The sequence below is a fragment of the Dermacentor variabilis genome, chromosome 1, assembly GCF_050947875.1.
Source record: "Dermacentor variabilis isolate Ectoservices chromosome 1, ASM5094787v1, whole genome shotgun sequence".
Lineage (NCBI taxonomy): Eukaryota > Metazoa > Arthropoda > Arachnida > Ixodida > Ixodidae > Dermacentor > Dermacentor variabilis.
The window spans coordinates 205,821,405-205,834,174 of record NC_134568.1 but is presented as its reverse complement, the minus strand read 5'-3'; the positions used below and the strand labels follow the sequence as shown (position 1 = coordinate 205,834,174).

At 48.2% G+C, this 12,770-nt stretch overlaps 1 protein-coding gene across 1 annotated transcript in view; it reads left to right on the top strand.

Moving 5' to 3' along the window:
* The window catches only part of LOC142559151 (uncharacterized), a 282,617-nt gene that overhangs the window by 199,091 nt on the left and 70,756 nt on the right, over positions 1-12,770 (top strand). Inside the window, exons 8-10 of the mRNA XM_075670830.1 lie at positions 7,415-7,613; positions 9,693-9,883; positions 10,491-10,648. Coding sequence (XP_075526945.1) covers positions 7,415-7,613; positions 9,693-9,883; positions 10,491-10,648 — 548 coding nt within the window. The remainder of the gene's footprint in view (positions 1-7,414; positions 7,614-9,692; positions 9,884-10,490; positions 10,649-12,770) is intronic.

Sequence of the window (12,770 nt, the reverse complement as noted above, 5' to 3'; positions counted from 1 at the left end):
ACGATCTACAGAATGGGCTCAGCCGCGTGGACAGCGATGCACAGCCTATGCTACTGCGGAGGCGGAGAAACGCGCTTGCCTCTTCCTCCCTCCCCCTACCACGCTCACTTTGCCCCCCCCTCCCCACCTCGCTCCCGCACTAGCTATCTTTTGATCACGTGACCTCCAACATCGGGCATGCTGGAGGACGGCGCACATCAAACCAGCATCCTTGTCCTTCACTCCAGCAAGCTCTTCCCTGCATATATACACAGCAAGTGTCTGTGCGTTCGACAGTGCGTTCCGAAAATTGCAATGCTAGTGAATAACATCTGCGAAGTCTAACACGAGGTAGAAAAATTTAATTTATCAAAGCGACAGCTTTCGTGGTCATTGCTTTGTATTATTTCTAGCCTTACACCAGTTTGCCAGGAGTGAAAATAGAGCTACCGCACCTCAACATGCTAGACTCAGTCTATGTCGTACTTACATTGCGCTGAATACCCTGCATGTTGAAACAAAATCGACACAGTCCGCCTTCACTTATATTACGAAACACAGTACTAAAGTTGATACCTGAAAATTCAACCATTGGAATCAACCGGCATTGAAATAAAGCGCAACAAAGGAACAAAAATTGCTCGTTGCGCGGTAAATATGGTTCTGTATGAGCGTTACCTTGCGTGTCATCAATTTATATTTTATAGAGCGATAAATTTCAAGCCAAGTTTATTCGCCTGAGTTCTGGCATTCTACGTTGCAATGTTTCTTTTTCTTTATATACAATAATCAGAAAATGTTGTTGGCGATTGTGCACGATAGTAGGGCCCTATTTCTTCAACATATATTGCCGCGCAACTATTTCGCAAATGTAGGACAGGCTTTCATATCGCACGTAAACGAACGAGTATAATAGGTTGAATATATAACATCTCTTTCGATTTTACCTGTTCATTCATCATCAACAACGCCAGACGAACTCCTGACGCAGTCAAAACTATAGAAAATGTCATGTGCCGCTGATGGTATCTTCATAATTACCGAGTATTGGACCACGCTTCGCTTACGCTCAAGGGCTAACGGGGCGTACTGGGCCGGGCGGGTACGGATCAGGTTTGAAACTACGGAGTCGGGCACGGGCGCGCCGCCGCATAGCACTTTCAAAGGTTCGGGCCGGGCCTGGGCCTGCAAAAACGGCCCACTGAGTGCTCCAACGCAAATCTAACCAGAAGTCAAGTACGCTTGCACTTGTACGGTAAAACCAGCTGTGGGTGGCAGAGCTTGCAGGTAAGTGAGGCGGTCTACATCCACTAGCGAACGCACCCACACGGATATGCTGTTGCTGGGATGGTGAATTGAGAAGCCTTGAAACGCAGTGGTTTTGAGGCAAGCGTCGCTGGCTGAGTGAAGGAGGCGATTTGGTACTTTTGATACGTCGAAGCATTCGCATGGTTTCACCACTACTTTGTACTTCGATTCGGAGCCGGACGGTGCGGAAGCCGCCGAGGAGGGGCATTCCCGCTTGCTGGCCGGTGTTGCTGAAGCAGACGACGCACCTTTATCCATTTGTGAATCAGTCGTGCGCTTCGCACGGCCATTCGGTCCGGAGGCAAGTGGTGGTGGTTTCGTCATTGGCTCCGCTGCGGGCGCCGGTACTGTTAAGTGTGAAAAATGAGGGCGCATTGCCGCCGCCAGACGCAACCAGCGAGCCGCCGGGGGTCTCTTGGCGAGCATTCCGCGCATAACTCTGAAGCGAGCGGCGTCAACGGTGGTCAGACCAGGTCGTCGATGATGTCCAGAAGACGAGAGCCGAGGGGCGACTCCGCGGCCTCGTCCAAAGCTTCTGGCAGACCACTCCTTTGCCTGCGGAGCCAGGCAGCTAGTCCTGGTAACGTTCAGCCAGGGGCGGTGCCATGGTCGTAACATAGATGAGGCGGCAACAGCTGGTTCACTGTGACGGCTTGCGAGCCGGTGCTATCAGCCGATTCGATTCATGGACCGATAGAAGCACGTCCGCTCTTATCGGCAGCTGGGGCGCGATCGGAGATATTTTGTCCGATACGCGTTCTGTTCAGTTGCTGCAACGTCACAAAGTTGCAGTATGCAAAATTTGTGACAGCGGGGCGGAGAGAGCAGCCAATCAGGAGGCGGTACGTGACCTCCCCGGAAGTTTATCTCCGTCGTTTGTCGTCTGCTTGCAAACAGTATACTACAAAGCCAAATGTTTCTCGTCTTCCAAGTGAATGAAATCTTTATCTAAAAAAATGTATTTTTTCTTCTCAAGCCCAAACACGTTTTCAAATAGTAGTACGTGTGACTACTGCAATTTATAACTATTAGGTTCTTTGCGTCGTCCCTAGGTGGTGTCGCGCACAGCGAGAAGGAAAAAGAAAAAAAAACGACGGGAAGAGTGGCGCACTTTTCAAGAGGCAGCGACAACATCCCAGTGGCTCGCTGGCACCGATGATCTTGTCGATTTCTCTGTACAACCAACGAATTATTTGTTTCGTGAAACAAAAACGACGCCGGAATTCACTTTCTGCCATCTCTTCAAACGCGTTTCGCACCGCCACCCGCTCTCCTCCTTCCTCTAGAAAAGCCAGCGCAACAACCTAAGTTTCCAACGGAAGCGCCATTTTCTAGAATTAAACTATGAATTGGATTCAAACGTGCCATTCCGCAGCCGAAAAGGCCGCCTGTTGGATCCAATCCAATCCACCAGACGCGCCATGCGAAGCCGTATGATCGCTCCAAACTTCTCAACTCCCGTTCGCGTTCGGACGAAATGCTCGGTGGGCGGATGATTGACAGGAGCGTGTCGTCATTTTAACGTGACCAAAAACGGGGCGGCGCCCCGCGGCTGGCGACGTCGGCGCGGAGTAGGCCAATCGCGCGCGCCGGTAACCGAACGAACGCGCCGAACAACCATCTCCGATCGCACCCCTGGTGAGCAATTCCGCGCTGAGTTTTCGCGGCTTAGTTCGCGTTGGGGGGGGGGGGGGGGGGGGATGCAAGACGCAGCACGAAGGTTAATTCTCTCACTGCTGCTGCCGCGCGTCCTCACTCCAGCATTTTGACAGCCAGTTTCCTCTGTCATAAAGTGAGATGCGTTCGTGTTTGCTTCTGCGTGCGTGACATCATGCTTGTTTAGTTAGTATGCGTATGTTTATAACATTATACGACCGATGAAACTACTATCCTAACTTCGTATAGCTGTCCGCTAATTTGCTATCGCAATCGATCCTTCGCCTCTCGGGCGAAACTGCGACTTTTTGTATCTCTCTCTTGAGGCAACATATTGAAAATTGTAATTTTCGACATGCTTTATTTTCTTTAGACAGGCTCTTCGTTCAGAATGAAATACGTATCACTAAACCATGTACAATTTACAATTTATGCGATTTTTTTTCTCCACGAGTGCCTTACTTCTTTTTAAATAAAGGGGCACCCCAAATTTGTAGATTCTAATTGAATTCCATTTTTGGACAAAGACATTGGTGAGAAGAGAGATAAGCAGATCATCATCGCTGCAGACAGGATGTGCGAATGAGCTTGTAGCATCTGTTTACACCGGTTAACTTCCGCTTAGTTTTCACTGTCCCATTCCTATGGGGCAGTCGTAAGATGGCATTACACCTCTAGTTGACGGAATATCTTTCGGCAATGTAGCATAATAACGCCAACTGCAAAGTGCTTCCGCATATGCTTCCATCCGCTATGAAACCTAGCGCTTCGAGAGGTAGATTACGGGTCTTGCTGCGTGAATATCCTGGCATTCCGTTACAATGTGCTGAGTCGTTTCCAGACTTTTGCTGCAGCAAGCAGATGCCTCACCCTTTTGCGAATGTTTACTCCGGTATGTTTTTGCTTCAGGCAGCCAGCTCCACCTTCCCCTTTCTAGCAAAGCACTGCCCTTTATTTTATTGCACTGATTTCCCTCCTGATTTCTTTCTTGTTGCATTTGTAAGTCCCCGTCATTTCTTTTTTTTTTGTGCCCGTCCATTGCATCCCAATTCACTGTCCGTCACTTTCTTTTCGATGTCTTCGGGTTGTCTGCTTACACTTTCGATTACCTTTATTTGGTTGCCAAGTTTACTGACTTCTTCCTCTATTCGTTGTCCACGCTTCTGAGGTACAAATATTGTGCACTTTAGCCGCTGATTTCTTTTCATGCATATGTTCCCGAGTCTTTCTTCAAAGTTAATATTGCTCTGCGCTTCTCTGACTTCAAACGAGACCCCAACCCATGTCGCCCTGCCCTGCCTCATTTGTGGTTTTCCATTGGGATTCCAATGCCTATCGGCCCACCGACCTTTGGTTAACTTCCAATCACGACAAGGTCTTTGATTTCAAGCTCAGAATGGGCATTTGCAAACGTTAGCGCTAGCACCACTACTCCTTTCCAATTTCCTCGCACCATCTAATATTTACTGTAGCCCCAAATTTCTCTATGTTTCTTTATTACTGCATGTCACCTTCCTTATGTGCTGTCTCATCTAGAGAAGATTGAAATGTTCACTCCAGCGTCCACAAAAATCTATGAAGAGAGCAATTAAAGCAAGCGCAGCGAGATTTTGAGAGGATGCTGCGCAAGCCACAATGATCAGTGGACGAAGTTAAAAGCATGTGGGAATTAGACGAGTGGCGATAAATTACGAACCTTCTGGTAATTGCGCTTTCGAGCTGTATGAATGTAATGGTCTACAGAGCTTCGTTTCAGAACAATTGAGCGTATTTCGATGAACCATGGTAGCAATTAGGTGCCTTTTAGGAGCAGCGTACGGGGAAATTTTGAAGGTTCGGGTGTCCTTTGAGAGCGCTGTAGAAAAATTATCAATTTTGTGCTAATGATGCTTCATATCGATGCTTGCCGTCGTACTGAAAACGTCTGCCATATCGCAAACTGCCATGCGTAACTAGAGCAAACTTCGCAGAAATAATGTTTCGCTTACGAGAAATATAGTGGAGGAATTGCAAAGTTGTAGGTGCATTGGGTAATATCGTATAAGATTTGCAAGCTAGGCTGGAGTTTTGAAAACGTTACTTAAAGTAGTTTATTAAATGTCAGATTTATTGCTGCCAACAAACTGATCTCTTGAAACTACGCGCACACATGTGGGAGACCCTCTACGCTTATAATCAATAGTTTAAAGTGTCGTCAGGCAAATCAGGTCTAGTTGGCGAACGCTCATATCTGACAATAACAGCGCTAAAAGAGGGCGATGACGAAGAAATGTAGGCAGTGCTCGTTATGTGTACCCACCATTCTTCGCCCTCGTCTATTTTAGTGCTCATATTATCTAGTATGTGTAAAACTTGAGAACGATTAAACTTCGCCTTTAAGGGTGGAACGCAATAGCATTCAAAAATGTCTGACTACTTCTCACGCTTCCCGGCAACTGCAGCTTATGTAACCATAATCTTTTCCTGGAAACGCTGGCGGCGAACGCTCTGCACGAAGGCGAGTTTTCTGGCTCTTTTTCTTTCTGTCCCCTCCAATGGCGGGCGCCGCCGCTGCCGCGGATGCACAGAGGCGAGCGCCATCGGGGTGGTGTTGCAAGGAATCGAGTGGGGCGCAGCGCTCCTACTAAGACAGACTTCAAACGGCAGCTGGAAAAGTGGTTTGTGTTTAAGTTAATAGAATGTTTTCTTGTATATTCAAATTATAGTCCGACCCTATCATGTCTGTAGGTTGTGTGTAAGTCGTACTTTACGAATTTTCTGACGCATATTACTTTGAGAAATTCAATTAGTTCAGTAACGCCTATGCACCACGCGGAGGGCCTGCGTGGTTCGGGATGAGTGGTTTAGGAATATTTTCTCTAAGGGATAACGCCGCCAAAGCCAACACCGGATTTCTCGCGACACGGGTCTCTTTACGCTGTCGCGTTCGTAATATCAGAGCGGTAATTGCGAGCGGTCGTGCCGCTCAACACCAACGGCGCCGGTGCGATAGAGCGAGGTGGTGATGAAGGTGCGCGAGGGTGTTGCGAAAATCTTCCACAGCAGCCACAAACGCTTCTTCCCCTCCCTCCTAAAAAAAAAAGTAAAGAAATATGCTCGCGCGCGGAGCACCAAGGCCTATCTGTCTCGAAATCTGCTTCGTTGGAGTTTGTGTCGCGATTCTACAAGGTCGCACGAAGTCTGCCGTTTTCTTTTCTTTTACTTTAGGTCGCTTCGTGCGTGAACCAAAGCGTAACATATGAATGAGCATGATTCGCCCATTGCCTAGCTCATAACAGTGGTTCACATTAAAAATATGTGTAACAATGACGCTATCAGCTGAAGAAAGGAACTCTCATGGCCAGCAGAGATGCGGAGGGGCAACTCTGGAGTTGGAATAATTTTTGAATCATTTCACGTTTTCAAACACCCGCAATATGGAATTAGAATGGACTGATCGCACCATTCGGGCAGATGGAATGGAAATAGAATGAGAGCCCGAGATTACGGAATGGAATTATAATGGAATTGGCACATAGTCCTGGAGCGCTAAACGATCATCTTACAGGATACTACAAAATTGATATATTTGCCAATTGCTCTCCACTATACTTGTCCAATTTCTTACATGTTTAATTTTTTACTGAATACCGGCTCTTTCAGTATCTACCTTCAGGTGACTGCCTCTGCTGCAGTAATTACAAGGAAAACAGTATTCTACGCATTCTTCACTTCTGAAGACCCGGAAAACTTTCCGCATTGCAAGATTTAAGCGCACTTAAACAAAACTTTCAGTTGCCAAAAATGAATCAATTTACCAAGCGCATGCATGGTTTATGACACAAGGACGGAGACCAAAAACGATGTCGTAAACTCTTGCACCCTGCATGCGTTAATCCATGGTGATTTGAAATACGCGCCATGTCTTTCCGTAGGCTGTCTAGTATCCAGAAGGTGCGTTAGCAGGTGGTCACAGAGGAGTGCTTGAATAAAAATGATGCAGCTTAAAACATGCCAGCAAATCTGAACCGAAAAAGATCGTTCTGCAAAACATAACAACGAGTTTCGCGTTTCGAGTGGGAAGAAAAATAGTATGTGCGCGAAAAAATAAATGTTATTTGTAATGTGTGGAAAATTCAAACAGATAACGTATTTTTGTTGTTGTTACGATGCGCGCAAGCGCAAATAGTAAACAATTGTAGAGAAAACGTTTCATTTGCTGGATTAGGAGGAGTAAAATGAATCAGCTCTGCCACTTCAGTAGTGGGTACGGTCCGACTCTCATCATTCTGAAGAGTTAAAAGGAACGGAATTAACGGGAACTTCCACTCTTCGCATTAGTGTGGGAATGGAATAGAAGGCAACTCTGGCGACTAGGCGTTAAAGTTCTTAAGTGGCGTCCGTGCACCCGCACCGCATACCAGCTCCGTTTGTCCTAATGGTTTCACCACGTAGCGTTCTCACTCTGTCGCTTTTGCGGTTTTCCTCTCAGCCACTCTGGAGGTTGGGCGCACTGTGGAGTGCAACCATACGCTGGTGCTCAGCCCCGATCACAGCCGTGGCGTGGTGTCGAGCCCCAACTTTCCCGGTGCCTACCCCAACAGCCAGCGCTGCTCCGTCGAAATCCAGGCTCCAGCAGGGTTCCGCGTGGAACTGCGCTTCAACGAATTCCTGCTCGAGGACCATCCAGGGTGCACCCATTTTCTCAACATTCTTTCTGACAGAACACGCCTGATCACCTCTGCCGAATTTGACTGTCTTGAAGGGATGATTAGGTCTCGCTTTATACCCGCTGATCACTGTCATGCAACAGCAAATATGCGACTCTCAGCGCGACGTGAGGCAGAATAAATGAGACAGTGACAGCGAAAGAAATTGGACGACACCGCCGCAAAATTTTCTCAATGGCGGCTGCCGTGGTGCAGCAGTCAGGGACTATAGCCCTACTTTGTTTGTAACTCTACAAAGCTGAACACAGCCAATGACTTTCGTCGCAAGTTTTATCGTTTCCTCTGGTCTTTCGGTTCCCCCTTTTCTTGCATGCGCTTTCACCAATGATACGGATGTGCTGCTGTGTTGACGACTAGCATCATGGCAGCAATGTTCTTGTCATCACCACCTTCAATCCGGCTAGCGCTTCCTGTTACCCCATCTCCAGTGCAGAGCAGCAGGTTAAAGCGTGAATGCCCGGGCTGACCTCGTCTACCTTTCTATAAATAACTTATATTACTATATTACTTGGCGCCCCTGCTGGTGCGCCGAAAGCCGCGTCGCCGGCCATTGCGCTATCAGTGGCTATCCCTCCAGTACTTGTATGCAAACATGTGCGCATCTATATATCTTCAGCTGCCCTCTGGACTGAAAATCGCAAGCGCAGTCACAAAAGTCGTATCGCACGGATATAGTGTCCCTGTATATACTGGAACACTATGCCGGACTCGGGTGTCACATCAAATTATTCCAGTAAATATTTAAAACACTAAATCGCCTTGTGTATCCTTGTGCAACCTCTGTCATAAAAGTGTTATGTTGAGTGTGGTTTGTTGTTTTCCTGTTTTCTTCGGTTTGCCCCTTCATCTATTACTGTGTCCTCGCTTTCCTCGCTTTCGATGTATGTATCAGAGACGACGTTCTTTTTTTCTTGCTAATGCACTTCTTTTGTTTATGTACGCTACGCACTCCTGTAATAGCCCGTAAGGGCTGACAGTATCAATAAATGAAATGAAATGAAAAAATCCGAGGACACCAAAGCACTTCTGATGAGTTGTGAATGCGAAAGCGTTAATGTTCAATTGAATGAGCGGTCCTTCGCGTTGGAATTCCTTGTGGGCAAGCGAGCGCGTTGAGAAGCTTGGCGCGTTTTGATTTGGCCTCACCGAGGCGCAGTTACAACGCAGGAGGGAGCTTGCGCCGGCAAGGAACGCGCTCATAAAGCAGGCTTCCGAAGCGAGAGCGAGGGTGGCGTGGAGTCGCGGCGATGCCTTCTCCCCTCACGCGGTACCGCGGCCGCAGGTGTTCCCTTTCGGCCGCTCCGTCGAGGCCCGAGCCAGCAAATGCCAGCAAGCGTCGCGCTCGTGACGTGGCGTCGCAGCCAATGGGAAATTAGGAGCCGTTTCGCTGCTGCTACAGACGCCGCCGACTTTTTTGCTCGACGGGTCTTTTGACACTTTCGCGCCGATGTACTTTGTTCGAAAAACTGATGTGCCGTGGTTGCTTAGTGGCTTTGGCGTTGCGCTGCTCAACACGAGGTGGCAGGATCAGATCCCGGCCGCGGCGGCCGCATTTCGATGTGGGCGAAGTGCAAAAACGCCCGTGTGCTGTGCATTCGGTGCACGTTTAAGAAATCTATGTGGTCGAAAGTAATCCGGAGTCCCCCAATACGGTGTGCCTCACAATCATGTCGTGGTTTTGGTACGTAAAACTCCAGAATATAACTTAAATAGAATTTAGAAAAGCTGCAGGGCAACGTCAATTCATGATACTAAACCGAAAGCCAAGGTTGAAACCGTTAGAATCTTCTTCAGCTGTTCGTGCCGGCAAGGTATTTGCTGCTGTTGTTTCCTTACTTTAAAGTCGGAAAACGCTCTACTAAACCAACAGCATTGACACCCTACTCCGTTCGTTCTTGCGTCGCAGAGTGCCTCTGTTTGAAGGTGAAGCCTGGGCCAGTTGGCGTATATGAAAAGCAGAAAAGTTTATTTATGTTATTATATATACGAAAAAGGATAGGTGCATGGGCTGTCTACATCATCTCTCTAAACCTTGCGCAGGTGCGAATACGACTACGTTGAAATTGATGAACCCGATGAGGAACGCAGTAGCGGCCGCCTTTGCGGCGACTGGAGCGGAAGGGTGAAACTGCTGCGTCAGTACAGCCATGGCCGACGCCTTCGAGTTCATTTCGTCTCCGACTTCTCGCACGCCTTCAAAGGCTTCAAAGCAGAAGCTGTTCTCAGGCCAGGTACGGTCCTTGTATTTGCGCGTTTCTCGCACAGGATGTAAACTTTGGTGCTCATAGAAAAAAGGTTGATTTGAACTCACGTCAAGTAATCGAAAGGTGTAGCGTTTATAATGGCGTTGAGAATTGCTTATTGTCACAGCGCCCGTACTGCAGTGTTACAAATCAGTTTGCTAATTTGTTCTGCTTGTTCGCACGGGAATGCGCAGGTATTTGCAAACAGTGACAAAAAGAGAAGCCTATGTAATTCCGAAGAGGTTTTTCTGGCAACTACAAACAATAGCTGTCCTCCTGCAGGGACAATCTGCAGGCTCACCGCGCCAGAATTCAGAAAAGTTATCCGCTCATCCTCTTTGCTCAGAACCAGTTAGCCAAATTTCACATTCTTATTTACAAAGAGGCCCGCTTTCGTGACAGCGATGGTATAAATAAATCGCGAGGCTTGGGAGAGACTTATTTTTATCTATGGGGATGAACTACATCATATGAGCAACTGACAGTGAAATGATGCGTCACCATTCAAGCAGAAGTTGCCCACATGCAGGTCGGATCCCTTCAAATGTTTGTTTCGGGTCACGAGTAATTGGAGGCGCCCTTTTTTTTCCCACAGAGGCGGTACCGACGCAGCTGTGCGATGCGCGCCAGTTCCAGCGCTTCGCTGACCACTGCTACCTGACGGCCAGTTTCCCTGAAGTGTCCTGGGCCACAGCGCAGCGCGTCTGCAGCGAGTCGCAGGCCACTCTGGCCGCCGTCCGTACGGCGGCGCAGGTAAACCCCTGTCTTGCCTCGTCCAGCCAAGCAGGAGTCAAGAGAGCTCGGATGACACCGTGTATCTCGTTGAGCTTTAGGCGAAATTCCGCGAACGGGCTTCCCCGAACACTTCAGGGGCGCTATAACGGAAAACTATTCCAAACTTTTCTATTCCAATTCTGCGATCAGCCCACCGCGATTGGTCAAAAACTTTTTTGGACCACCCCCACTTTACCTGTCTGTCACGCAACGTCACGAAAACCGCGATAGCTCCCCATCTGATATGACGTGTACACACTGATTATGCATAATTTGACCGAACAAAACAAAAATTTCTTTCTGATTCGACGCCTTTTTGCCATAAGCCCTCGGCTACTGGTCAAAAGTCTTCGGGCTGCACCCACTTCACCCGCCTCTCATGCGACGTCACAAAACCGCAAGAACTTACCGCGTCAAAGTGACGCGTACGCGTTAAAGATGCATTAATATGCCGAACAAAACTGAGTTTTCTTCTGAATAGCCGCAGGCTGCCCCGTTCCGAAAGGAATAAAAGATGGCTGCCACCGATCACTCCGACACTGGCTACTTGCCCCTTCCGGAAAGCGTGAGTTTATTTGCGTGTAATAAAACTTTTTGCGTGGCCGTGTAGCGTTTTCGAGAACTTTCGACATGTTTACGACCTCGTTCTGCCAACTCTTATTTGCTGAGGATCCGTTTTAGCGTCATTCTTAAGCTTCCGTTGCATGCCGCCGCGATTGTCGGCGAGCCACCGTAAGGTAAGTAAGAGAAAGCGGACCAATCGCGTACGCCAGCACTACCCTCTTCATCTGGTTATCGATATTCAGTGCAGTGGCTCGGCCCCATCGAATCCCTCTCTACTTGAGCATGCTCCTCGCCTCTTGTGAGCCAATTAGATAAAACAAACCACTCAGTGCAGGCAATGTTATTCGTTTTTCAAGCAAACAAAAGTGACCTCCTATGAACGAGGGGAGCATTTGATTGGTTTGTTCATAGAAGCCTGCAGGTGACCGCCCGATGCTTGCGTCGGCGGTGACAGAAATTTGACGTCAGGAGATTGGAAAAAAAACATATTGGAATAGTTTTACGTTTTACGGCCCCAGGTGACACAACCAACAAGGCCAAGGCATCTGCGTACACATTTACGTCTTGTTTGACTGTGCGAGAGGCGTTTGCGAAGTGTGGAGACGGCCGTAAAGTTGCATCCTTACCACCTCACCACCATCCCAGGCTTAGTTTTACGGCGAATACCAGTTATAAGTGAAAGAGTGGGTCGGCAGAGTTCGTCACGCTTTAGTTCTGGCGCGGCACAGACATAAAAAAAAGATATATTGCCCAGCCTGAGATTGAAGCAACAATAGTGCATTTCCGAGCCGGCTTTCCCGACCACTACAAACAACTTGCATTGGGTGCTGAGAAACGCCGTCAGCTCTCTGTCGTGCTCATTGCTTGCCCCGCGCCAAACCGCGCGCGTGCAGCGTTGATCGAGACGGTGTCTGCGACGTTGGCGCAGCTGCAGTGCGGCGCGCTCTTCCTTCGCTCTACCGGCATTCGCATAGCACTGCACGCGCTTTATGCGAAAATACTTGGTTCATGAAGCCAAATGCACAAAAAGAGGAAGGAAAAATGCGCCAGGATCACAGTCGAACTTAGTAAGGTTCATCTTTTGGAGAGTTCGCTAAGATGGCGTATCGTTGCATGCCCTGCTTGTTAATATAGTGCTACGGTACTACGGACAGGGCACATCTGCTTCTACATTCAAGGAGTGTGTTTCTTCAGATTTAAGCCAGCCTCTTAGCGTTGCCCAGGGATTTAAGGAGTTATTCCGGTTGCACTACTGTATTCTTAATGTTTTCCAGAATTGCCTGGCAGTTCTTCTCAAAATCAGGTGGGATGTTCTAAAAGTATCCCGGAGTCAACTGCTTGTGAAAGTTGTTCCCAATAATTGAGCTACGAAGTCAAATAGTCACTCGATTCTGGCAATTTTCGCTCAGGTTTTAGGCGTCCTTTGGAGATATGTGTTTTGTTTAGGCTAGGTGGGTTAGGGTTCCCCATAAACATGAGACCTCAAGCAGGGTGCCCAAGCTTACCGCCAGAAATAGAGCCTGATTCGAACCTCAGA